At 37.5% G+C, this 26284-nt stretch overlaps 1 protein-coding gene across 8 annotated transcripts in view; it reads right to left on the reverse strand.

Moving 5' to 3' along the window:
- Positions 1 to 26284, reverse strand: part of lysmd4 (LysM, putative peptidoglycan-binding, domain containing 4) — a 199531-nt gene that overhangs the window by 93600 nt on the left and 79647 nt on the right. For 3 of the 8 annotated variants that reach the window (XM_082538453.1, XM_082538452.1, XM_082538454.1), the window contains one exon: positions 18607 to 18693. The exons of 3 other annotated variants lie outside the window; for them this stretch is intronic. In XM_082538453.1, the coding sequence (XP_082394579.1) occupies positions 18607 to 18693 (87 nt within the window). Of the gene's footprint in view, positions 1 to 4616; positions 4656 to 17291; positions 17604 to 18606; positions 18694 to 26284 lie in introns of those variants that run through there. 2 more of the 8 variants (XM_082538458.1, XM_082538457.1) reach the window with 2 other exon arrangements.

The raw sequence follows: 26284 nt of genomic DNA on the forward strand, positions 1-26284 counted from the left end.
TGTCTGCAGAGTGTTAGTGTTCCTACTGTATGCAAGTATCACCTATCAATTAAAGTCTAGTTATACAGTTTGACACACTAACTCCTTTTAACTTTAAGGTAAATTTAAATTGCCATGTTCAAAGGATAATATATATTTTTTAATGTGAATAGAATTAGATTTTTCACATTAATGACTGCAAATATATTTAAAAAAATAAATGAAAAAGCAAACATAAATTAGGATATTCAATTAATGCTTCTGTTTAGTACCAAAAGAAGAAAATTATAGTGATTATGTGAAAAAGAGGAGTATGAACCATAATTTTTGTGGATGTGCTAATGTGCTTGTTTCTTTTTTTTCCCTTTTATATGTATTGTTGCTGCACATGCAGGTCCACACATGCCGGAAAAAAAACCCCCTCTGATTTAAAAATGCCTGTGAACATTTCTAAGGATGGAGGTGGGGCGCAGAGCCATTTACACTTCTAATTTAAGGGTTCTTTATTCCCAAATGTTAAATACTAATGATTAGCCCCCATTTTGAGCTCAACCCCCACTGGAGGCCTGTTCAGGATCTCCACTGAGGCATTTGTGTGTGTCTACCCTGCTCCTTTCTTCTACTTTTAGCCACACAGGCTCAACTTCACAGGACAGTCGACAGCCCGTGGACAGCAGATGAAAAACTAAGGCAGCATATCCTGCGCCTGTTAAGTCCTCAACTAATTAGCAAAAATGGTGTCCTTTCTTTTCTTTTTAAGCATTTAGTCTCGGGGGGTGGTAGAGAGAGAATAAGACAGAGAGGAGGAGACGGAGAAAGGGGGGAGATAGGGAGTGCGGGAGAAAAGAGAGATGGAGAAATGCTGAGAGCGAGGCTGGAGCGAGGGAGTGACTGAGAAGGAGGAGAGGCATCTGAGCTCTCAGCTGGGCTGTTTTGAAAACACACTGTTGAAAGCCTCTCGGTTAATTCATGGCTTTTGTTTTTAGACCTTTTGTGTTTGCCAGTTTGACCATATAACATCATACATCTGGTCTATAGATTTTTGGGGGCTTTCTCGCTCAGGGACCCATAGTGTCCCCCTGGGCTCAAATTCGAGTGGTCGTGTAACATAAAAGCATCTCAAGTGTGGGCTGAGGGAGAAACACAGAGAGCCAGAAATGGGGATAGATGGCAGGGATGCATGCTGAACGTCAAGGGATAAGAGTAGAAAATGGTTTTACTCTCCTCCTCTTTGGTTTGTTGTTGTCTTAGAGTACCAGGTGAGATATTTCATGTGGCTGTTTGAAAAAGCAACTGACCATTTACAGACATTTCTTTCTGTATTTTGAAGATGTAGTGTTCTAAATTTAAACTTTAGCATGGATTTCAAAAGTCGGGACAAAAGCATCCTATGTCCTATGTTAAATCAAAAATTATTACTCATTAGTGTAATAATAGCCAAATAATGCTAACCAGATTCTGTGCCACAGCCAAATGTATATATAGAATAACCAATGCATAGTCCCCTGCAAGCATTATTACTAAATAAATCACATTACTTAAATTATGTATGTATATTTTTTACTCCACATTGTAAGTTTTGATAATTGCATTTGCATTACAGCTTTGTTTTTTTTCCATATGGTGTTTCTTTTAAAGTGAATTATTGTGAAACACGAATTCACTGATAAACTTGCAAACAGAAGAATATAGTTTCTAAAGTAAAAAAAAAAAAAGTATTGTTCCTAATAACGCTTTTTTAGGGATTTGTCTCTACATCTTTGACGTTCCGATAAAGCCAGATTTTTTTTAGTTGCCTGAAGCCATCATAACATATTAGAGAAAAAAATTTGAATATTTTAGTACTGATGATTTTCTTCAGAACTTGGCATATAGGAGAATCTTCTCAGGCTGACAGGATGAGTTGTTTTAAAGGTAAACTATGAACTAATTACTAACCCATGCAACAGTGACACTGGTGGGATGACTGACAGTGTATAGTCATCCCAACATATGATTTTTGGTCATCTGAAAAAGGCAAAACTGCAGCAGTGATTACTTGTGTCTGCACATCTTTGCATTTTCAGAATGATTACAAACAATCATGTGTTTAAACAGCTGTTTAAAATGTTGATAAGTGGCAGTGATAGTTGAAGTGAATAGCGGTGATAAGCTCACTGCAATTAGTGTTCTGCTGAGAAACCTTGGGTCTTGGCCTTGGTGTAAATGTTACTTTTTAATGTAGTAGCCACCTAAACAATGTTGCAACAGCCCTCCCTAACAATGGTGACCTCCACTAGCAGAACACTGTCCCCTGCCAAACTGCAAAAACTGTTTAGGACCCAGCCTGCAAAAACACCAGATTTCAATCTGATTGGTAGAATGCACCTGAGCAAGCCCAATGTATGAAGACATCACAGGATCCAACATAATCAGTGCTCACATTTTATTTAGCAGAGACAGACGCTATTAAATTAGTTCATAATGACACTATAATAAGATTAAGGCTATCAATTTTGGTATCCACTCTATGCTCGTTGTCACTCAGAGTTCATGTTGTAAAATATGTTGTAAAATGGTCTCAGTTACAATTAAAAAGGAGTATAACACAGGAAAGATTTCAAGTGGGGAGAATAATTTCTTCAGTCAAATCGACCTCTTGTACATCAAAGTGTTAATAGAAAAAGAGGTTTAGATTTTCATTGGGACTTAACTTCACACTGGGACATCCAATAGATCAGCGGTCCCCAACCTTTTTTGCGCCACGGACCGGTTTATATCCTACAATATTTTCACGGAGCGACCTTTAAGGTGTCGCAGGTAAATACAAAAAAATAAAACCAGTACCGGTACCAAAAAAAGAAGAATTATTCATAACAGAGTTAACTGAGTTAACGATAAAAATGATTAAAAAAAATAATGCTAAAAACCAATAAAAACCCTGAAAACCATAAATTTCACACCCGAGCCTCAACTCTCCCAGCCCGGTACCAAACGACTCACGGTCCCTGGCCCGGGGGTTGGGGGCCGCTGTAGTAGATGACATCAAAGCAGCCATCTATTATATGCAAACTACGGCCATACCTAGAAATAGGGTCGATCAGCTCTTAGTGTTAATTTCCTAAATTTAGCTTAAAGCATTCAGTACAAATTCCTCAAATCACTGTGTATGATTTCTAAATGTAGAAATTAGACATTTTTACTGACTTATGAGCTTTCTGATTATGTTCTCAGGATTTTACAGAACCTTACCATAAACACACATGATTAATGCCTTTGATTGGTCAGCACAGCATGCTGCTGGAGCCCTACTGCTTTGGCTTCTCCACTGTGCTGATCACTGATGTCGAAACACATTAACTTCAGGATAGAAGACTATAACATATTTCATATATGCAGAGTACAGGTGAGAGTTATTCCCATTTTTACTGCTATCACTGCATGGCTCAGATGATTTCTGAGTGCGATGTGTACTAAATATAAAGGTATGTATTAGTATTTAATACAAGTGACAAAAGGATACTGACTGACATGAGAATATTCTCTGCTAAGTCAAACGAAGTTTGATATACCGTAACCTTGGGAAAAATTACTATGGCTGAGAAGTTGACACATGACATGAGCGTGGCATATGATAGGACATTATACAATAATACATTACATAACCATAATACATTACACTGGTTAATGACATATTAATAATAATCTAATTAATAATGAAAAATAACATATATATTATCTCATCTTATTTTGAACTTTCCAAGGATTATGCTACATTGTTCAATAGTAATGGAGCTAAATATGAGCGCACAGTATGGCTTGTATGATTTCTGAAGTTTCTAAATAGATGTGTTTTCTTATATATAATATCAGTTTGGAGTAACTCAAAGTAAGCTGTATTTTTTCACGTATTGGACCTCATATTGCCCAGAGCCAAGTATCTAAGGGTCAAGGGACTACACCCAATAAATCAATATGAGATATAATAAGCGGAAAAAAATGAAAAATGGTGTCTGTATTTACATGATACATGGACTGCATAGACATGCACAGGAGCAATACGAGCGTGTGCACGTCTGTTCACATGAGGATGTACATATATATGAAGATACAAAAAGATCACTACCCCCACCCCAACAATGGGAGGAAAAGAAAGAAGAAATCCCAAACATATACTTGGGTTATAAATTAGGAGCTGTCAGTATTACAATGTATATTAATAGTCACACCTCTTTTTAATGAGTTTGGCATTGGCAGCTGAGAGGAAATACAAGTCATCATAGCACAGCTCATGCGCACCCCGATGAAAGAACCTATAATAAATCTTGTGAGAGCAGGGCTCACCATAAATATGTATCGCATAAGGCATCTGTTTTACATTCTGCATATAAATCAGCCGGAGTACTGAATAGCAATGAATCAGACACTCGACGGTTGATTTGATAACAAATCGACTCTGAACTTGGGAGGGGAGAATTTAAAGCCTTCGACAAAAGTGGGGAGTGGTGGGGTCAGTCAAGACCTGTGAGGCTCTGACATGAGTCTCTTCAAGCAGATAATGCTACAGTTTTCCCCCTGGGTCAGGTGTGGGACTAATCTTCCTTGAGTTATCCTTTTGTACACTGTACTCTTTGACATGTCACAGATGATGCCAGTACCTGCGTCTGACGTGGCCGCAGCATGAGTCTAAGGAACAGCTACTGTACAAAGGATGTGAGGAGTGCACGATGATGATAGCTGCAGATTTGGATCTGAACACAATATATTCACTTGAAATTAAAATAGCACGAGAGAAAAAGTCACTTACTCGATGGCTCTGGACATACTATGCCTCTGATTCACTCCTTGTGCCTAAACTGACCAATTGTCATTCCTCATAAGTCATGTGTCGACCTAATCCTCTAAAAATAACCCAATCAGAGGCACCGAAGGGTGGGCCTTAACTTCGCACATTTCCATATAGTCTTTTCAAAGTAAAAGCCTAGAGACCCAGACCTTATGACCTTACAGATGGTTATGATGACAGTGTGGTGTATTCAACTCGTTACCTTTACTTCAGAAAACAGCACAGTGCATCAGTGGTTAGTGCTGTTGACTCACAGTGAAAGGATCAATGTGGGATGCATCTACGTGTAGTTTGCGTGTTCTCCCTGTATCTGTGCAGATGTTTTGTGAGAGCTCCAAATTCCCCTGTGTACTAGGTTAATGCTGGCTACGTCATCTGGGGACACTACAGCAAATGAAAATCTCAATCTCAAGAGTTTCATTTCCTGGTTAAATAACTATTGAAAACCAAGCGCACTGTATCTGCTGTCACTCTTCTGCTTTCCAATATGCACATAAACAGTGTTTGCAGATAATGTTACAGTTATTGCAGCTTTAAGGAGGATGTTACAACCTTTATGAGCTTCTAAACATGACAAGATCAATAAAATGCTATGGCTTTTGATGCCTGAGGGGTTATCAGTTTGACTCTAGTGTTGACACAGATAGGACGAGGTCACTGAAAAATCAAGAAGGCACGAAAAGTAAGGCCTTTTCTTCCTTTTCTTGTTTATTTCTTTGTCTTTACTTTTAGTTCTTGCATGAGATATAGTTGCTCGTCAAATATAAACAGCTAGATACAAAATAGAAATACGGTATGTTTGAATTTTTGAGAATAGGAAAAAACCCAGATTAATTATGTGATGGTAACTCTACTACAATTTTACCTCAAACCTGCAGAACTGTGAAATATCTGTATTAGGCAACTGTCAGCTTTTTTTTAAATGACTTCTTTGACTCAGGTGAGATTTTGGCCTATCTCTACACAATGCAATATATGTCTTAAGTGCACAAAAAACAAACAAACACACACATTTTACTTGGACAGTATATGTACACAGGGGCATTAGGTTGGGTGAGGCTGTAAAATATGCTTAACAATGTGGCTGGCTGATTCAGAAAAAGAAGACATAACCATCAACTGAGCCAAATGGGAGCTCTCTCCACAAACATACAAATTATCTTGTGATAGCAGCTGGGGTCTAACATCTGCCTGGGAAATCAAATATCCAGGGAGCAGATGTTCGTACAACCAATGGTGTTATTTTCTGTGCTTTCAATTGCCCTTGGCTGTAGGGGCAGTGCTTAAATAAAGGTGTGTCACTTGCCTAACTTGGCCCAAAAACTACCCTGGACATTCCCGCAGTTTAAAGAAAAACAGAAAGAAAGAAAGAAAAAAAAGACTGTATGTATAAAAGTTAATCATTTAGGAACTTTTGTGTAGAAAATGCATTTAAAGACACTATGTTTGGACAGCTGATATATCATCACATCAACAAGTCAGACCTCCCAGAGGCCTGCGGATGCAGCATCTCCAAAGACAGGATGCCAGAAGGAACGTTAAAGGCAAAAGAATCAGAAGCCAAGGGAAGCTATCTGGAGAGCGTACACCTCAGCATGTTCTTTTCCCCAGTTGTTCAGAACAAGCAGATGGTCTTCAGTGAAATTCAACAGTCTTCTCTTGCTCCAGGGGTATGAAGACAATTGGGAGTGAGTTTCTCCTGATAAGAAATAAGACAAATTTACTATATGCTATGCTGACATTTTGAAGGCTGCAGACCAATTTAAGTTTAGCATTTTAACTTTTTCTGAATTCGCTATATTGGTGATGTTCTATGCAATAATTACTGAGGAGGTATTTGTTTAACAAAACATATATTAGGGTTTCATATTGTTTGTCATCTACTCATTTCAGCATTAAATATTGAGCTGAAGTGTGGTGCTCAGAGAGAGAGAGAGAGAGCTTTGTGTAGCTTATTAGCTTTTAAGCTCATTACTGTTCTATATTGCCACCTCAGATATAATGTCTCCCAGCCCCCAATCAAGTACACAAGCAGTAAGCAGACCACAATCAGGTAAACCCACTTTGTGCTACATGTTAAAAATCAAGCAACAGAAAGATAACTTAGAACTGGTTGTAAATAAAAGAGCAATAAAAATAATAATGCTGCTGCATTATACTATTAATGAACAATACAAAGGTATAGTTGAGAAAACATGGATGTTGCCATCCTGACATTACCCTTTCGTCCATGAAATAAATTTTTTATACACTGAAGATCTAAATGTTGACTACATCACTTGGCCGACGTCGGTCATCGTGAATGACTGAAGTCGTTGGAGATAATTATCTGCCCTGTTCGCAGATTTGTAAGGCGGCACTAAGCTAAGCAGATAATAAATCCAATGGAAAATTTTGTTAACTAGTTGGTTTTAGCAGTAATAGTGATATTATTTCTTCTGTGCAGTCTTACTTGTGTTTTGTCATCAGTGGAGTGCTCCCTATCTAGTATTAAGGCTATTAAGGCTATTCCGTGTTTGCTAACTTTTCAGACTGTGAAGCAATGTCCAATTCTTAAACCTTTATTTTGTAATTTTAGCTGTAAAAGTAGAAATTAATTTTCATCTTTAAGGACTTGAGGAACTGAGGAGTTGTAGTAATGTAAAGAACACATGTTAAAATCTAGGCAGAACTTTTATGTTTTATGTTCTAATTTTTATGTCGGCATTCAGACAGCAGTACCTTATAAATGCTTTGATCTACCATGATACGCCAAATATAATGATAAAACCCATCTTCCCATCTTTAAGAAACCCAAGCAATAACTGAGTTGTGATCATTTAAATAGGGTTTGTAAAATGGGCCCACCACCAGGCTGATGGGGAAACAAGGGTAATGCAGTCTGTGGCAGAATTGTGTCAGGGTTGTTTTTTTCTTCAATTTTTCTTCAATTTTAGTTTTTCTAATCTTTACAAAAATTGGCATAAAAGATCTTCAGACCAAATCTTATAAACATTATGAGGATTTTTTACTTTTAAAGCATTTGCTCATTATAATACTTAAGCAAAACTGTAAGTAGTGAGGCCATCCAGCAGGAAGTCACATCATGTCTCATTAATTCTTTGATCTCTCAAAAGTTGGTGGTCCTACTCGGGATTCTATTTTAAGGAAACACCGAATATTCAGCGTGGGGATACAAGTGAGATCATATGTTTTCAGCAGACACCAAACTTGGCCAGACACCAGACTTTGTACCCCTTTCTGAAGTTTTCCCTACAAGAAAACGTTCTTTGATCAATGGGAGACAAGCCCATAAGCAAAAAGCACATTTCTCCTAGTATTGCTTATAGCCACCCTTTTAAGATCATCAAATCAAGTTGCCATGGCGACAGCCCTGCTGAACCGTTGTCCACCTCATCCCTCCTTGCAGCTCTATATGAGATGATCTGGCACCAAACGAATATCTCTCATTCAAAAAACAGGGCAGAAGAAAGCATTAGATATGAGTTCTGTTCTGTCCAGAGATGACAAACAAAAAAGATTGAGGAAGAGACTGGCTCTGAAGTTTTTTTTTTCTTGCAGCTTGATTCACACCTGCACACCCTCCGTGGCAGCATGTTCTGCAAGGGTCGTCTGTTGCACGGCGGGAGTATTTGGGGATGATTAATTGCTCTGTCTTGTCAATGGTGTGCTCAAAACAGCGGGATCCTCTGCATATGTAAATACAAGCAGTCTCAGCACAGCAATCTAGAGCAGGATTAACACAGGTATGCTTCAAAACGCAGACCTACTCACCAATCTTTTCTGCTGTCTCTGCTATCCAACATTGGTTGAAAGAACAAAACAGCCATTTTTCTTCTCCTGATCCAATAGAATACACAATGGCATAGCAAAATTGTTAAAAAAAACAAGTTGAAAGATGCAACGAATTTGTATTAATTTTGTTAAGAAACACGAGTGTTGTAATGGTTTATGTTACGAATTAATAACACAGAATAATAGTACTTTATAATGTATTTAATTAAATAGAAGTAGAGAAACAGACATTTATAATAAAAATAATTTCAAAAAAGATCTGATCACTTTTACCACCACATTAGCTAATGTAGCTTTATGTCTAATACAGCTCTCATCAGATGACTTCATATACTTCTTCCCTTGCACCAGTTTTCAGTTTAAAATCCAACAATTAAAGTACATTATGAGTTAAAAAAAATAGCTGGGTGATCAATGGATAATTGAACAGGCCTAAGATTAGTTTAGTTTCCTTAGTGAGCCAATACAGTAGCCTTTATTTACACTGGGTAAAAACATTAACTTTACTGCCGCTTTACAACACTAAAAGTGAGACTTTTTGAGGAATATTTTGCTGTTTCACTTCTCAGTATCTAGTGAAAAGTAGTCCTGTATTGCTAAAGATACTAAAATAGAGAAATCACCTCAAAATAAGCTATTCATAAAAGGTTTCCTGGCATCTTTGATAATTAAGTGTCTAACAAGGTCTTAGACGTCTAGCAACACCACCGTTTTTATTTTTTTCATCCTTTAATGTCATTGGCTATTACATGTGAACTCACTGGCTCATGGCAGGTAAGGAATTTATTGGCGCTCCATTATTACGGGATGGCAGAGAAAGAAGTGCAAATCGCTACGGTTTTCTGAAGATGTTATGACCTCCTCTTAGATTATGTCTTCTGACAGGTTTGTCATCCCTGTGCACTGATGTGCTCTATAGAGTGCTCTGATATCATTAGCTTCATTGCTCCTAATGTGTCCGAACCCCTCAGCAGGAGGACAGGTCATATATTGTGGCCAAAAGCCAAAAGCAAGATAGCAAGATTGCTGAATGAATGCATTCTTACTGGGTAAAATCAGCCTGATCAGAGGGAGACATAATATGAACGCAAAACCTTTTTGTTGCCAGTTTACCTGGTTATCCATCATTTTAGATGATAAAATTATTAGCACACACACACACACACACACACACACACACATATATATTATATATATATATATATATATATATATATATATATATCATTCAATTGTATTGGAGATACAAAGTAATACACTTTTATTGTAGGCTATGCAGTAGCAGAGGGGTAAGCTCATAGCTGCCTGAAAGGATTAACAACAGTCCTGCTAAAGCAAAGTGTCTTTTTTGCAGAGGCCACTGAGGTCAGGAAGCAACAATAACAGGAGTGGTGGGACGTGAAGGACACCCCTGACTTCTAGATTATGAGTCTTTGGAGCATGGACAAGTTGTTCTATACAGCACATACTGCAACATACAGCTATGCAAGAGTGAAAATACGCTAAATATGCTGTGAGGAAATATGTAGAACTGGGAATTTCCCTTGCAGTTTGTTGACAGTTATTAAATTTGATATTGTTAATGACAGCAGATGTTGCCTGCAAGAGACCTCCCACTCCCTTATCAAGCCAAGTCTAAGAATGGGTTCTATCTACCTGACTGCCTCTTTTTATCTCTCTTTTATTAATCTTACTACTTAAAAGGCCACATCGCTAATTTTTAATCCAAATCCTGTTTCCACAGAACATGTGTCTCTGCTGCTGGATGGCACATTCATATCATCTGGCCTGTATTAGCCTCAGTCATTTAAAATTAGTTATTTGAAAGTCATTAGTCATTTTTTTCTTTTATAGCTCAGAGTGTGTGAAAGCTAATATGTAGAGGTTCTAAACAATGCCTAATATGGTCATTGAATTCTTTCTGCTAAAAGCAGCCTTTCTAACTGTTGCCCCAGGTTGCATTGGGACATGCAACTACCAAAACGGAAAAGTTGTGATTATACTCAAAACTTTGGTTTTCCAGGTCAGCTGACGAACACTTTTTTTTTTAAACAGAGGACGTTGAAACCAACAGTGCTGGACGCTTGTAGCTATCAGACCAATGGTTTCAATGTTAAGGACAGCGACTGCAACAGTATAGGCTTAGTTATATTTCTGAATGGGTGTGTTTGTCAACCTGCATTCTCATAATTTTATTTTATTATTTCTTAATGCTGCTGATCATAATGGAAGAAACAAGGTTTTATGAGTATTTACTCAACATTGTTGATGATATCATCTCGCACTCTAGGGGCTGTCTGTTTGGTTGATGGAAACACTGTAATCCACTGAAGCAGGGGGGAAAGGGGGAAAAAACAACAGCTGAAGTCTGGTGTGGGGATTTACACCAATCGAGGAAATTCCTATTTTTCTGCAACCAACAAGCGTTGCGGGCCAAAGAAAGGTTGTATATTTTTGTTAGGATGGAGAGGGGAGTGAATATTGCTGAAAGAGCGTCGCTCGCATTCAGATACAGACAAAAGGTGGAAATGAAATAACTTCCTTTCTTGACAAAAACACAGCAGCTCTTGACAGAATAATAGCAGCTGAGTAGATGGAGAAGGTCTGGTACTATAAGCTTTAAAACACAGGAAACTGTTGTGCAGCCTGCCTGCTTATTAAAAGTGAACAGACACACTCCTTAAAACAAAATCACAGTTTTTGCAAGCAGTTCTAATCACTAATGACATCTTACAATCTCACATTTGCTGCTAAGTATTCTGCTGATCATGACATATGACATATTTACTTCTCCAAACAATTTCAAAGTGAATCAATAAATGAATTGAATGAAAGCTTTTTCTGTTTTTCTAAAATGTGAAAGTCAAGAGCAGAAAGTCTTTCAGTTTGGAGTCTCAAAGTTTAACAATTCATATTTTCAAATTAGAGATAAATACAAAGATCTTTTGGTAATGGCTTTTATTTGGTAAATCTGGTACATTTTTTTCTCAAAGATCTGTATGACATGCAAAAGCAAAGAATTCCACATTCCTTAGCTATTGAGTGACTTGAGTAAACTCAGCTCAATAATAAATAACGTGCGTTCTTTACTTTTCCGATAGCTATTTAACAGATTCACCTTACACTATATATATGGTTGGGGGCTTAAAGAGGGCCTATCAGGCTCATTATTAGGTACATATTTTGATTCTTTGACCTAACTATAGCAAATGTACATGATTCAAAGTTTACAGTAATCTCTCATTTATCTGAAATATCTTCTATTTAAGTGAGCTGTCAACTGATTTTAGATTCTTTTTTGTGTGAATAATTTGTAAATCTACAAGTGATATTGTTATCATATTACTGGAAACTCATGCTTGATTGGTGATTCTGCTAGTGTATAAATGAAGCTCCATTGACTACGATGCACTGCTGTTCAAAAGTTTAGAGCCATCTCTCATGTGTTTAAATTGTCCTAAAAATGAGAAATGGTTGCAATGATTTACTGAAACATGTAAACATGAATGGAAATACAATATACAGTCCTGAACAAAAGTTTAAGACGACTTGAAAAATGGCAAAAAAAATCATGTCTTTCATGTTTGGATCTTAAGAAGGTTCTAAGTAGAGCTTCAACATGCAAAAAAAAGAAATGGGAGTGAGACAAAACATTGTTTGAGCATGCAATTTATTGAAAACAACTCTTAAACTGAATCAAGCTCTTTTACAGCTGATCAAAAGTTTAGAACCGCACCTCCAACCCCCCAAAAAGAGAAATCAAAGTTCCAAACATGATCTCAGTAATGAGTAGCTCTACCGTTATTGCTGATCACTTCAAAAATTTGTTGCGGCATGCTTGATGCAAGCGTTTCCATGAGGTGAGTAGGAACATTACTCCAAGTGATGAAGACAGCAGCAGGAAGGGCATCTACTGTTTGTAACTGTTGTCCATTTTTGTAAATCCATCCCCAAAGGTTCACAGGGAACATGCAGGATGGTCCAGCAGAGTGATGTTATTGTCCTGGATTAAGTCCCTTGGCCTGCAAGCATTGTGTATTGTAGCGTTGTCCTGTTGAAAAACCCAGTCATTACCACACAGACGAGGGCCCTCAGTTATGAGGGATTCTCTCTGAAACATCTGGACATAGCCAGCAGCTATTTGATGCCCCTGCACCTCCTGAAGCTCCATTGTTCCACTGAAGGAAAAAGCACCCCAGACCGTTATGGCACCCCCTCCACTGTACCACGTAGAAAACATCTTAGGTGGGATCTGCTTGTCATGCCACTAATGTTGGAAACCATCAGGACCATCAAAGTTAAAATTTTTCTCATCAGAGAATAAAACTTTCTTCCACCATTCAATGTCCCATTTTTGGTGCTCTCTTGAAGAGTCCAAATGGTCAGTTCTGTGGAGTTCAAGGAGACGTAGCCTTTGAAGACGTTTTTTCTTTTTGAAGCTTCAGTCTTCAGCCTTCAGTCTCTGATGCTGTACGATGGTTATGGGGCTGCAGTCGGCACCAGTAACATCCCTAATTGGGGTCGAGGATCATCCAGTGTCTTGACGGACAGCCAATTGGATCCTCCGGCTCAGTGCTGGTGACATTTTTTTGGGTCCTTCCACTTGACTATTTTGTTCCATAACCCTCAGGATCATTTAAGAAATTCCAAATGACTGTGATAGTGCGTCCCACCTCAGCAGCATTAGCACCCTGCGAGAAACCCTGCTTATGCAGTTCAACAATGCGACCACGTTCAAAAACAGAAAGTTTTATTTGCCTTTTCCATCAGAATGTCATGACAATATGACTACCTGACAGGAAATGACAATGAATCCACATTTTTGCACAGATTTGACCTTTTAAAGGCATGTCGTCTTAAATGTTTGATCAGCTGTAAAACAGCCTGTTTTAGTTTAAGCCTTGTTTTCAATAAATGTTTTGTCTCACTCCCATTTCTTCTTGTTGCAGGTTGAAGCTCTACTTGGAACCTTGTTAAGATCCAACCATGCAAAATATGATTTTTTTTGCCATTTTTAAAGTGGTCTTAAACCTTTGATAGGGACTTTATAAGGTGAAAAAATAGAGTTTGCACTATTCTAATGAGCTTGAAAGTCAATGTTTGGTATGACTAGCTTATTCTTCAGCAGAGTGTGAACTTTTAGGTAAGCTTAGTTTCAACAGGGCCTAGAAATAGCTTTCCAGGCTTCTCGAAATACATTCAAAGCTCTTCTTTGGATGTTGGCTGCCTTTTATTTTATTCCCTCTCAAGATGATGCCACACTGCATCAATAATGTTGAGGTCTGGGTTTTAGGAAGACCAATCCATCACTGATAATGTTTTACTGTATATTTTTCTATCCAGATATGTCTGGATAATGATTAACCAGGAGCACTTTAAAAGTATAAAGAAGGAGGCTTGACACTTGACTTACACAGTACTATACCTCACTTTTGCTGATACTAATATATGTGATAGCTCAAAAACAACTACAGCTGATTTAATTGAAATGAATTATTGTTTTTAAGCTAACAACATGAATACAATCTGGTGGACAGATGATCAATTTGGGAAGAGTAAATAAATAAACCTGGAATAAACAGGGTTACTGCAAATATTTGATTAGGCTTATTTAATTATTAATTCATTTGTTAAAATGTCCTAGAAAAATTGGACTATTCTCTTTAAATCTACATCTACACACCAGTGACTACTGATTTTTAATATTTCAAGTTGACACTTCTGTTGCTTGAGTAGGAAGCATCTTATGACTCTTTCATAGACAGTAGTTTGTAGGTCATTCATGATGAAAATTTAAGACCCCATTCTGGGTTGCTGGACCTCTTGACTATTTAAAAGCTATGTCCAATCAAGCAAATGATTCCTCTCGTGCAATATGGTAATGAGAGGGTGCATGTGTGTTTGTGTGTGTGTTTTAACATGCATGTCTTCGGGAGGGACTGGGGTGTTAATATATTATATTAGTGTAGTAAAAGCTAATTACCATATGTTTGGGAGTCCCATAAGCTGATGTACTTGATGTTTATAACTTGGATTAATAAAATGTCTCCACTCAATTACTTGAGACTCTGCTCTCTTAGCAGATAAACACTTGGCCTGCTAACCTGCTTTCTATCTGAAAAAATATGCCACTAGTATCTCTTTAAGGTGTAAAGAATGCATAACTTTTAAACAAAACTAAGACTTTGGATAAATATTCACTGAATCTTACATGTGGCATTTAAGGGTTTGTTTTATATTTTATGGTACATGTAATTAGTGTAAGGAAATGTCCTCATTGCATAACAGCAAGAAGTATTTCCTTACTTTTTAATAAGGAGTTTGCATGTTCTCTGCTTTTGATTGTGGTTCCTTGAATTAGTTTCCTTTACTTAGGAAACTAACTGATTTCAAACCATTGCCAGATTTGGCTATATGCAACAGTTTAATTCAATTCAGTAGCGTTGAGGTACTTCGGACTGTAAGGTGAAGTCTTTATAGTAGTGATATAGAAAACCCCAACAATCAAACAACCCACTACGAGCAAGCACTTAGTAACAGTAGGAAAAACTCTCTTTTCAAAGGAAGAAACCTCCGGCAGAACCAGGCTCCAGGAGGCAGAGCCATGTGCCATGACTGGTTGGGGGTTGAGAGGAAAGAGAAAAGAAGGAAAAGAAGAGAAAACAGCATTGGGAGAAACACAGACTTATTTAATAAATGCTGCAGCAATCTATAAACGACGTGCGAGTACTCAGAGCAGTCTGAGCATATAGTAGCAGAATGAAGCTGTGGTTGATTGTCTCCTGGTGTAGCCTTAACAATAAGTTTTATTAGATAATAATAAATTAGTGGGCTAGTTTTTAGCATTACCCTGACACTGAATATTTCAAATTTTAGAGATATTGTGCACATAAACAAAAAAAGCAGTCTTACATGTTTGCTCAATACACATTGAAGGATATATCAAAACGACTCAGATTGTTCACAGTGTTACTGAAGGACAAAGAAAGGCAATGAGAATAATTAGGTTGAAAGTGAAAGGAACTGAAAACAATGGGGGCCAAATATAATAACCCCACTTTTGACTGAATTAAGAGGAAAGAATTATGAGACATCCAGGCCTTTGTTTTCATGATATGCCTGTAGTTTAACTTCATAGATATGTGTTTTCTAATATCATTGGCTAAGAGAAGCATGTGTAATGCAAAAAGTATTGGTCCTACTGCAGAACCTGTGAAACGGTCGTGTGTGTGTGAAGAACAGTCTGCATTTACATGAACTAATTGGAATATATCAGTTAGATACAACTCAAACCACTAAAGCACAGCTCCTTTAATACCAACAGTGTGTTATAATCTTTGTAGTAATGTATGGTGATAAACAGTAGGGGTGCAACGATACACAAAATTCACGGTTCGGTTCGGTTCGATCCTTTGGTGTCACGGTTCGATATTTTTTCGATACAAAAAAAATGTTCATGCCTTTTTAATTTGTCATTTATTAAAATTATAAATATATATTTTAACTCAAAAGTACAGTTTTTAAATTTAACCCTAACCCTTGTGCGTGTTTTTTATTTTGACAGCGAATGCGCACCTGCAGACCACTTATGTGCACCCCTGGTTATTTAGCTCGTCATATTGCAGCCACAGAAATTATTTTGTCCATGAAACCATAAAGCTGCACTTTCTTTTTGCCTTATAGTCTGATTTGTCATAACTTCTCCGTTTTGTGGTAAGCTTTTCTTTGGCTGTCACTTCTTCACCCTGACCTGTCTTATTTGGCTCAGCAGAACTAAAATATATATACTGCTGCTTTTACACGTGCACTCACATAAGCTCAGCGATTCTCTGCGCGATCAACCTCTCACATGTTTAAGCTTGCTGCGGGAGATTTCACTTGTCATGTTTGCATATAAGCTAACGATTAATAAGACGATGTCAGAGGAATTGGTGCACAAATTATCATCACTCACAGATCAGTGCTGTCGCTCTCTATACACAGTTCGCACGATTGCAAAGTGAAAGCAAAAAAACAAGCGCAAATTCAAACGCGATTTCAATATGTCACATATTGACAGTGGCTCACCGATGCCAATGACATAATTACCCAGCTACATTTCTGAAAGAATGCAAAAGCATTGACATATATTTTTCCTTCCTACAATAGCCCAACGGGCAGGGAAGAGATAGATTTTGGTAGCCCGACTGAAAAAATCGCTAGCTCCGGGACGTCGGGCTAGCGATATTGCAAGCCCTGTATCTGATTGAGGAATCATGCATCTTTGGAAAAGAGAGTTTATTACAGAGAAATTTCTCTTTCCAAAATAAAAGCTATACTATCCGCTTCTTCTGGGCTATATTCTCAGCAGCATAAGGAGAATCATGTGCTAACAGCTGTCTAAATGACTCGGCTAAAGTTAGTAGCATGCTTGTTGTTTTTGTCTTTGCACTAGGATGATGTCGGCGTAAATGTGCAGTCATATTCGTTGTGTTCCCACTAGTGCTTTCAGGTTAATCTCGTTGAAATGACCTTAACGCCACAACACGGCAAATCTCCGTTAACGAGCTACCGCCGATCGCCCCGTGCATGGGGCTAGATGGCCAACACGTTAACGAGCTAACTGCGCTAACACACTAGTTCCCACCCATGTAATTGAGCATTGCATGGCACATCCAACATACTGTTTTACTTTAGTCCATGACTCGCTTACCTTCAGGGTCATACGTCACATGAAAACCAAAATAATTCCAAACGCCAGATCTGAATGAGGGTGGGGGAGGTGCCCTGCGCTCTTCCTTCTGACTATGCTGTCTGTGTGGAGCGCTCAGTGGATCTGCGCTCGACAGTGCAGCCTAGGCGGAGTAGTCGAACGCAGATTCACTGAGCGCTCCACACAGACAGCATCGTCAGAAGGAAAGTTGATAAAATAAATTACAAATGTTGTATTGTTCGATACATATGCGTACCGAACCGAAAGCACTGTATCGAACGGTTCAATATCGATACGAATATCGTTGCACCCCTAATAAACAGTGTTGAATGTTACACTGAGTACTAACAGCACAGGCACAGAGATGAGTCCACTGTCAGAGGCCATAAGAAGGTAATTCATAGACTGTTTCAATGCTATCATAAATTCTGGAAACCTGATTGAAATTCTTTAGATAGACCACTTCCAAACGACAACCCAGCAGTTTGTCAACTCCTTTAAAAAAAATTTGAGAATGGCTCACAATTGGTCTATTATTAGCTAAGACATTTTTTTTAAGCATTGGTTCAATTACACCCACCTTGAAAGCCTGTGGTACTTATCCTGCTAATAGTGATAAACTGATTGTGTTTAAAATTGTAGTATTAATTAGTGGTTAGACTTCTAATAGTCTTGTAGGAAAGGGGTCTAACTAGCATGCTGATGAAGAAATATTTATAGGAAGGAATTGTTGAATCTAGTTTTGAAATAAGAATTGGAGATAAAGAGTCTAAAGAAATATCAGCAGTTATTAAAAAATCTGTACTTGATACATTTCCAGAAAGGCTGTGAACAATTTATTAGTAAAGAAATTCATGCAGTCACTACTACAGATCACATTGTAATCTGACTCTTTGTCACCTTGGTTACAGGGCTGAAAAGAAAACTTGGGGTTGTCCCTGGTTTCCTCTATCAATTGTGAATAGCCAGAAGGCCCAGCTAATTTACATTTATTGGCTGATTTGTGTTTGTTGGCGTCGTTAATAACAGTGTTACAGTAATTCCTAGAAAAAAAAGTGGGTGTAAAAGCAAAGTACAAGCATATGGCACAACTTTGCATACTTCCAGTGTGTATCAGGCAGAGGAAAAAGCAAGAAGAGGTCAAAGCTGCAGCAACACTTGAAGTATAGAGAACAAGTTTATTGTTAAACCAATGTGTTTCAGCTTGTGGCCTTCATCAGAGTCTAAACGTTGGTGTGCCTTAGATGTTTTTTTCCATAAGTTTCTCGAGCATGCTTGCGTGCCTTAAGGTCATCCCATCAAAAAGTTAGCGTACCTTTTTTTCTTCTCCAAAAGTTTTCTGAGTATGCTGAGTATGCACCCAGGAGGGTGAGAACGGCTGATAAGGGACAAATTCATCATGCTGAAAGAAATTTATTTAGAAAAAAACGTCAAAGTGTATTCAACAGTGTATTTCTTTCTTTTTATTTTAGTCTAAACTATAGTAAAGTTATGTATAAACACTACTTTTTCACTTGGCATAGCAGATAATGATAATCGCCACTGATGTGGATACTTGACCTGTACAGGTTATCATGTCTGTATACCTGGTTTCCCTCTTCCCCTGAATCAATTGTCTTTTAATCTCTTGCTGTAGGTTACAATTGTGAGAAAATTTAGCTACAGCAGAGGTAGTCCTTTAATGGCTTGACCTTGAGTGGCTTTTTCTCATGCAGACAAAAGGGTGGTAAGGAAATCGAAGAGGAGTGCATGCTGAGAACTCTCTGGTACAGTGCCTTGTAAAAAGCAACACTTCCACTGTTTTTCATTTGTGGGATTTATAGAATAATGTCTGGAAAGCTATCAAATTGTGTGTTTGTTATGTTTGTTTTTCTACAGCAATTTAATAATGCAGCATTAATACCAATAAACAGTAAACTGTAAGTGATGCATCTTTATAGTCATGCACATCTTATAGGATCAGTTAAGTACATCCCAAGTCATTATCCTACTCCATCCTACTCCATCCTACATATATATATATATATATATATATATATATATATATATATATATATATATGGTATGTGCAAAAGTCTGATTTATTGGAGCAGCAGTTTATTGGAACGTGGAAAAACAGTATATAAGGCTATTCTTTGGATGTTGGCTGCCTTTTATTCTGTTCTCTGTCAAATGATCTGGGTCTGGGCTTTGGAGAGACCAATCCATGATTGGGAGGGGATTCTGCTGTGTGTTGAGGGGCCAGATGTATCTGTTTTAGGTCTTTGTTTGGATACTGTTTTTCATCTGTAGTTTCTTAGGCCCACCACTTCTTCTTTTGTGCATCACTTGTCCAGTTTCCTCAATTTGTTTAAGGACAGAGTGCACATCATGCCGAGATATACGAAAAAGGTGATTCCCAAATTTTTCACAGATTCGTTTAAAAAATTGGAACAAATGATGTGTTTTTGCAACTGCCATCTAGCAGCAAAGTGCCTAAATTGTCATGGTCCTGGGTCATTTTGACCCAGTGTTCTTAGTTTTTCTGTAGTTTTGTATTTTGTTTCTTATGTCCATTGGATTGTTTGGTTTGGTATTTGGATTCCCTCTGTGTCCATGTTTTTATTGTGGTGTTTGCTCTGGTACAGTGTTCCCACCCTATGTGTTCTGTGTTCTCCTCATCCCCTCGTATTCATCCTTCTTCTCTGCCTCTCTCTCTCCGTGCTCATCTCTGTGTACTGTGTTGTGTTTAAGGTCCACATCTTGGTGTCAGTATCGTCAGTTTCGTGTCCTCCCTGCTTGGCCATGAGTAATTGTCTTCAGCTGTGTTCCCCGTGTGTTCCCACTCCCCTCGTTACCTTCTGTGTATTTATGTCAGAGTGTCCCTTTGTTCTGTGTTGCGTCGTCCCTCTAGGTTGTGTGCATTTTCTGTGTCTTCCCAGCGCCTCAGCTTTTAGTTGCTCCCAGTATAGTTTTATATGACTTCTTATGTTCCTGTTAATAAAGACCGGCCTTTGAGTTCATCCCCGTGTGTCTAGAGCCGTGCATTTGGGTCCTCTCTTGCCTTCACACAGCCGCCGCATGACATAAATATACCATTTAAAATTGGTTCTGCTAAGGTCATCATTGAGTTAGACTTTGTTTTAATGACTCTTAGGTCAATTTAGGTGGCTTAACAAAAAAAAGAGAAAAGAAAAAAAGTCAAAACAAAAATGATGAAAAACCTCCAGAAAGTCTGGAGAATTATTGTTCAAGGTCACTTTAAAAATTACAAGAAACAAAACATAAAGAAATCAGCGGTAACTTAAGACTTTTGTACTGTACTATATCTGCTATCTCCCTTGATTTATTTACACAGAGGGATAACAAGTGAAAAAAGAGAGACTATTATTGTTCCAGTCTGCTACATCAGGGATTTCAGGACTAGATGCAGTAAAAGCCACTAGTGGTAATCTATCATTTGCAGAAAGCTCCTTTTGGACATGTTGGCTGCTGGTTGATTTTACGGACAACATTTACTGTAGACAACCAAACAATGGTTGCAAATTGCACATCGACACAATGACACTGACCTGGGCTAACTGATTTATTGTGGCGCAAAATTACTGAGTAGCTAGTTAAAAGGAACACTCCACTCAGTATCAGACCTCTAGCGTCAAAGTTGAAAATGTAAGCAAACATTTACAGACAATACTGTTGGCGTTACCTGTCAAGACTTGAACGGCTCTACATCACCTGTACATAACCATTTTCCTCAGAATTGGTCTGTGTTCTCTAACATTAAATCAACAGTGATTAAACACTGTGGTATGTGATGTCACGATGCCATAGATAAAGTTTGGGTTCGTTTGTGCACTTGGGATTGACAGTCTCATCTCTATTTCAATTATCCTGTTGTCTTGGTGTCGCATAGATTGTACCAGCATGAGCCTCATTCACATACAATTATAAATAATTTAGCCTACCCTTGAGCATCAATTAGCATAAAGACACAGCTAAGCTGAACTGCTAAAATGGTATTAAGTCATAATAAGCTTGGTTCCTTTTAACTTAAAAAAATCTAGATGTCTTTTATGTGTGTAGAAAAAGATAATAGGAAAATAGGCTAGAGACATTAGCTAATTAGCTGGTTGTAGCTGATGTGTAAAACACATCTTAAAATGCTGCTTATTTTCTCCTATAACATTAAACCAATAGTTTAGGTGAAGCTAAATACTTTTCTTAGGTGAATTGGCGATGGCACTGTTCACAATGCAAAATACATGTTGAAGCTGGCCTAATGGGGAACTGCCACAGAGATAAAGGTTTAGTTTTCTTTAATTGCTGTGCTTGTCAGATTCAACGGTGCACAAAGTAATATTGTTTTGTGTTTCTTAGCCTCGAATGTGATGGAAAAAAAGCCCACTTTAGTCATAGAATAATGAAGCAATAAAGGCTAGATTCATAAATTCAAATACTTTCAAAACTCCCTGTCTCAGATGAGATAATGAGACAGGGGTGGTTGCTACACTTAAAAATATAAAAGGAATACATGACATGGTCAAAAAGTCATTGACATTGACATAAGCAGTAGTAATTAACCTGAATGTGAAACTGCAAAATGTTATCAACGCTAATTTAACATGTTATTTTTGTTCTGTGGAAGGACTGATGTTCTGTACTCTAAATTATTCCTCAAAGGCACATAATTAGCTCTCATGGAGACTTTTGACTCAGTGAGCTCCCTGCCTTAACCGATTGACATCATGATCACATAGCTGATCTTTTACCTTCATTTAATATATCTGGGCTGTCTATTTCTTTTGACTTGAGGGCGAATCAGGAGTAGCGGTGTAGTCTTCTTACCTTGATATAAATCAAACAGACATTATCTCTTTTCTCTTTTTTTCATTTTAAACACACATATCTAATTTTATGAAATCTTTTTGATGTTTGTGAGCAACAAATTATGCTTTGGTTGATGAATTTTACCCTTAGGGAAGATGTTTTTTACCATTTAGATACTATTTACAGCAATGCCATTAGTTACTTATTGTGAACAACATATCATTTATTGCTAACGTCTCCGGGACTTTAAGGAGACATTAACATGTTAGAATACATTTTTACCACTCAGGCCATAGAGTCTGAAGTTAATCTGAACTACCTTTGTCAAATTACTATAAGAATCCCTAATCGAGATGTTAAAAAACATATTTTTTTCATAACTAAAGAGTTTGGAGTTAAGATAAATTTCAGTTGTTATGAGACTTGAATGAGTGTTTAGCATCTGGATTTACCCTTCCCCACTCATCTCTATTTTTTGTCTGCTCTCACTGAGACAAATCCCCATACCTAGCCCAGTGCTTTTATTAAATTCGCCTCAATAAAAAAGCTCAGACAGGATTTATTAGGTACTCAGCATGGACGTTTAGTATTTCCCTCCGTTATTAACTGAAAATCAATAGAAAGCAAAGAAAATGGAAGTCATACAAGTGTTGTCGCCTTTATATTATGTCGGCTGTCGGGTTAGATTCATGACGGAGCTCCAGCGTCTGCAAGGTGGATTTTCTGCTTACATTGCAAGACCTAAAGTGGAAGTTATTCATTATAGTAAGCCAGCGGTCAGATACATTTCCAGGCCCTTTCACACATCTGTCTTGGTAAGAGTCGTATAGAGTGAGAAAGGATGCTGATATACCCGGATAGAGATGTCAGATGCAACACACAGCTTGCTGGATTTATGGTTATTTTCTTGTGAAGACCTTTTTTAACACCATCATAGGGCCTGTACCCTTGGAATGTAAACTGGAATAGCATTACGCTTAACCTTGTTCCCACTCCAATACATATCTTTCATTATATTATCTTGCAATTCATTTTCTTAACTTCTGCAGTTGTCTGTTGCACCTTGCAAAAAGGTGCTACCTACGGCGACAGCAGCGCTTTTGCCATACGCCATTCAATTACGAGGTTTAACAAATGAGCCTCTGCTGGTATGTTTGAATTCTTTGACAACATCAAAATGGCATAAAAGAAATCATGCATACACAAGCACCTTGCTGTCTCATATCTTGAGGAATGCCTTAATAGGTTTACTGAAGAATATTTCGCACTGGCAAAGGTTTCAGCTACTATACACATTCAAGTTCAAAAGAGTAAAGGTGGCATATGCTTAATATGCTATAAAATAACAGTCATTCACTAAGCCTCCATGCTGTGGTTGAACTGCAAAGCAATTCCATCATGAGGAAAAGTGGCTTTGTCCACATATTAGTCTTTTCTTTCACAAAAGGCCAGAAAAATGTGGGAATAAAGAGCGTATCCACCTCACTAATTTAATTACTCTTAGGACCTCCATGACAGTAATGTAAATATTCCATCTTGAGGACCCAAGATACACAGAGTAATTACTTAAGGCTTTCCTTCACATCTCTCAAGACTTTTTTTTATTACCCAAAAGCTTTTTAACATTAGCACTCTCTTCCTGACAAATTAAATGAAATTTCATTACTCTAGCCATCCTAATGGCATGAAACTATCAGCTGTTGTATGCCTGGTCTCTCTTCCCTGGCTGCCCCACCAGATTAATCAAATAGTCAGCTTCAGAGTCAAACCGAGGGGAGCATCGATCCACAAGTCTGTGTTTGTCTACGGCTCATTCGTGTTGCTGATCTGAACCTTGAGTGAAAGCCTTGCATATTGATCTCCATATGTTAAACATGTACAGTCTATCACAAAGCCATTATTCAGAGCAGAGGCAAATGGCTCTTTCTGCAAATAATAGACTACATACAAGCTGCATGTTTGAGATTGATCAAAATATAATTAATGGTGTTAATATAAATTTAATGTGTTTGAATTCTTATTTAAATATCAACTGTATACAATTAGCAAAATGAGCCTATTGTTATATGTATTTATTTATTTTCATGTTTAACTGTTTATTTAGCATATACCTCTTAATTCAAAATCTGCTTCATGTGGTACTATATAATATCGAGGCGCATACATCCATCACCTATTATAGACCTTATATTTAACACCTTCGGTTTTGTAAGGGTTAAACTGCTTGGCCTTTGATCTCTCAGGGGTAAGGTCTTGGCAAAGTGCCCCTCCACCACCTGAAGCCCTTAAGGGACTTTCAATCCAATTGCTGGCTAAGAGTGGATGCAGATCTCAAGGTTACACCTGAGTGTTCAAGGGCAGGTCCAAGTGTAATCGGCACTTAGATCATAGATTAATCTTATTTGCTATCTATTAGGCTTGATTCTTGCTTCCTTCTCTCCCCACCCAAAGCCAGGATTACTGTGATAGTTTAAGATAATGGATTCTTATGGAAGACGAGGTCAAGAACCATTCTTGTTTCAGAACCTGCAGATAATATGATTAATCTAAAAGCCTCTTTCAAAAGAGGTCCCACCTTCAAAGGCCTAATTGGCAAAGAGGTATAGAATAATTCTCAGATGTTGGCTCTTAGGTGTTTTATTAATTACAATTTTATTCTCTCACCAAATGTAGGTGATAGGAAATAAAATTTGTATCTACTTCAGCCTCTAATTTACAAAAAGAAACAGATCAATTGTGTTTTTCATCAGCCAAATCAGCAGGGCTTTACCGATGGCTTTTATTAAATATAATGTTGGTAATCTCATTCTCCTGTGGTCAACCTTTTGGATCTTAAGTATGTATTTGATTGATATATAATACATTACATTGACGTTGATGACACTGTTTTGTATGGGATAACTGACATTTCCTTAATACAAATAAGCCAGACATTTTAGTGAGATGAACACTGATTACTACTTTTAAGCCATTTACAAAATGCTCTATTAACATTTAAAAGCAAATGAAAATGTAGCATCTTTGTCCATGCATTACACAAAAGGTTATGTAGAGAAATATATTGATTTCACTAAGTACAATCTCATTTTGATTCAAAATCTCCCCTGTTTTTATTTCTGTGCTAGCCACTAGCCAAAAAGATAACAGATAAACTGATAAAATATATCCAAATGTGGCAGCCTCCCCGATAACCTCTGAAGACACGCTGGTTATCTTGTTCAGTCATCAGCAACTGAATATTTATCACAAAGAACAGACTTGTGTTCCCACCTGCATGTTTACCAGTTTATACACAAGTTAGAGGTCTTTTTCTCAACAAATATCAGCTGTTATTTGGACCCTGTTTGTATAGCAAAGATCCTATAAGCAAGAAAGATATTCAGTTTACGAGCCAAATGTATTCTGCACTGACGGCGACCCTTTCTTACTTTTGTTACAACTCATACCACACCTTCAACTACAGATTGAAGTATCCAGTTCTCCATAAGAGTCTATATAACTGTGAAATAGTTTCTGGGAAACGGTGAATGTTTACCTCTAATTATTCGCAATTCGGTCAGATCTTTTAAAACACTTTTTTAGTATTCAGTTAGAGATTAAAGATCTAAATAATCGGAAAAGACTTTCAGATGAAGCTAAAACAGAGCTGAAGATGGTAACTTGCCACTCAACATTTAGTGCAGAAAAGGAGGAAATCACTTACATTTCAAAATACTGTCTGGTTGTTTGTTCTTATGAATCAGAGATACAAACTTTTAATTTCCTTTATTACCTGATACTGTTGCACTGCTGCGCTCATTAAAACTCATCTGTCAACTTGCTTTCTAACAAACAAACAGCTGTGTATTTTGTTCATAATTTCTCATTACTAGCATTGTCATTAGAATAAGAACATCTCTAAATGACTGGCACTGCAATTAATAATTTATTTAATCATTATAATTGTTTGTGATTTGCAAGAATTAAAAACAGTATGCCCTGTTATTTCAATTGTGATCCATCACTATTTGAAAAAAAAGACATTTAAGTGAAAATACTGAGCTGCTGCATTGTTTATGTGCAATGGGTTCCATATGCTATAGTTTGCGGTTTCTCTGCTTATTGATAAATTTACAAAGTAATGAAAGCACAAACGTTTAACACAAAAAAATACACATCTGGGTTTACAGAGCAATTTCTCCTTCTAT

The sequence above is a fragment of the Aulonocara stuartgranti genome, assembly GCF_965226115.1.
Source record: "Aulonocara stuartgranti genome assembly, chromosome: 7".
Classification (NCBI taxonomy): domain Eukaryota; kingdom Metazoa; phylum Chordata; class Actinopteri; order Cichliformes; family Cichlidae; genus Aulonocara; species Aulonocara stuartgranti.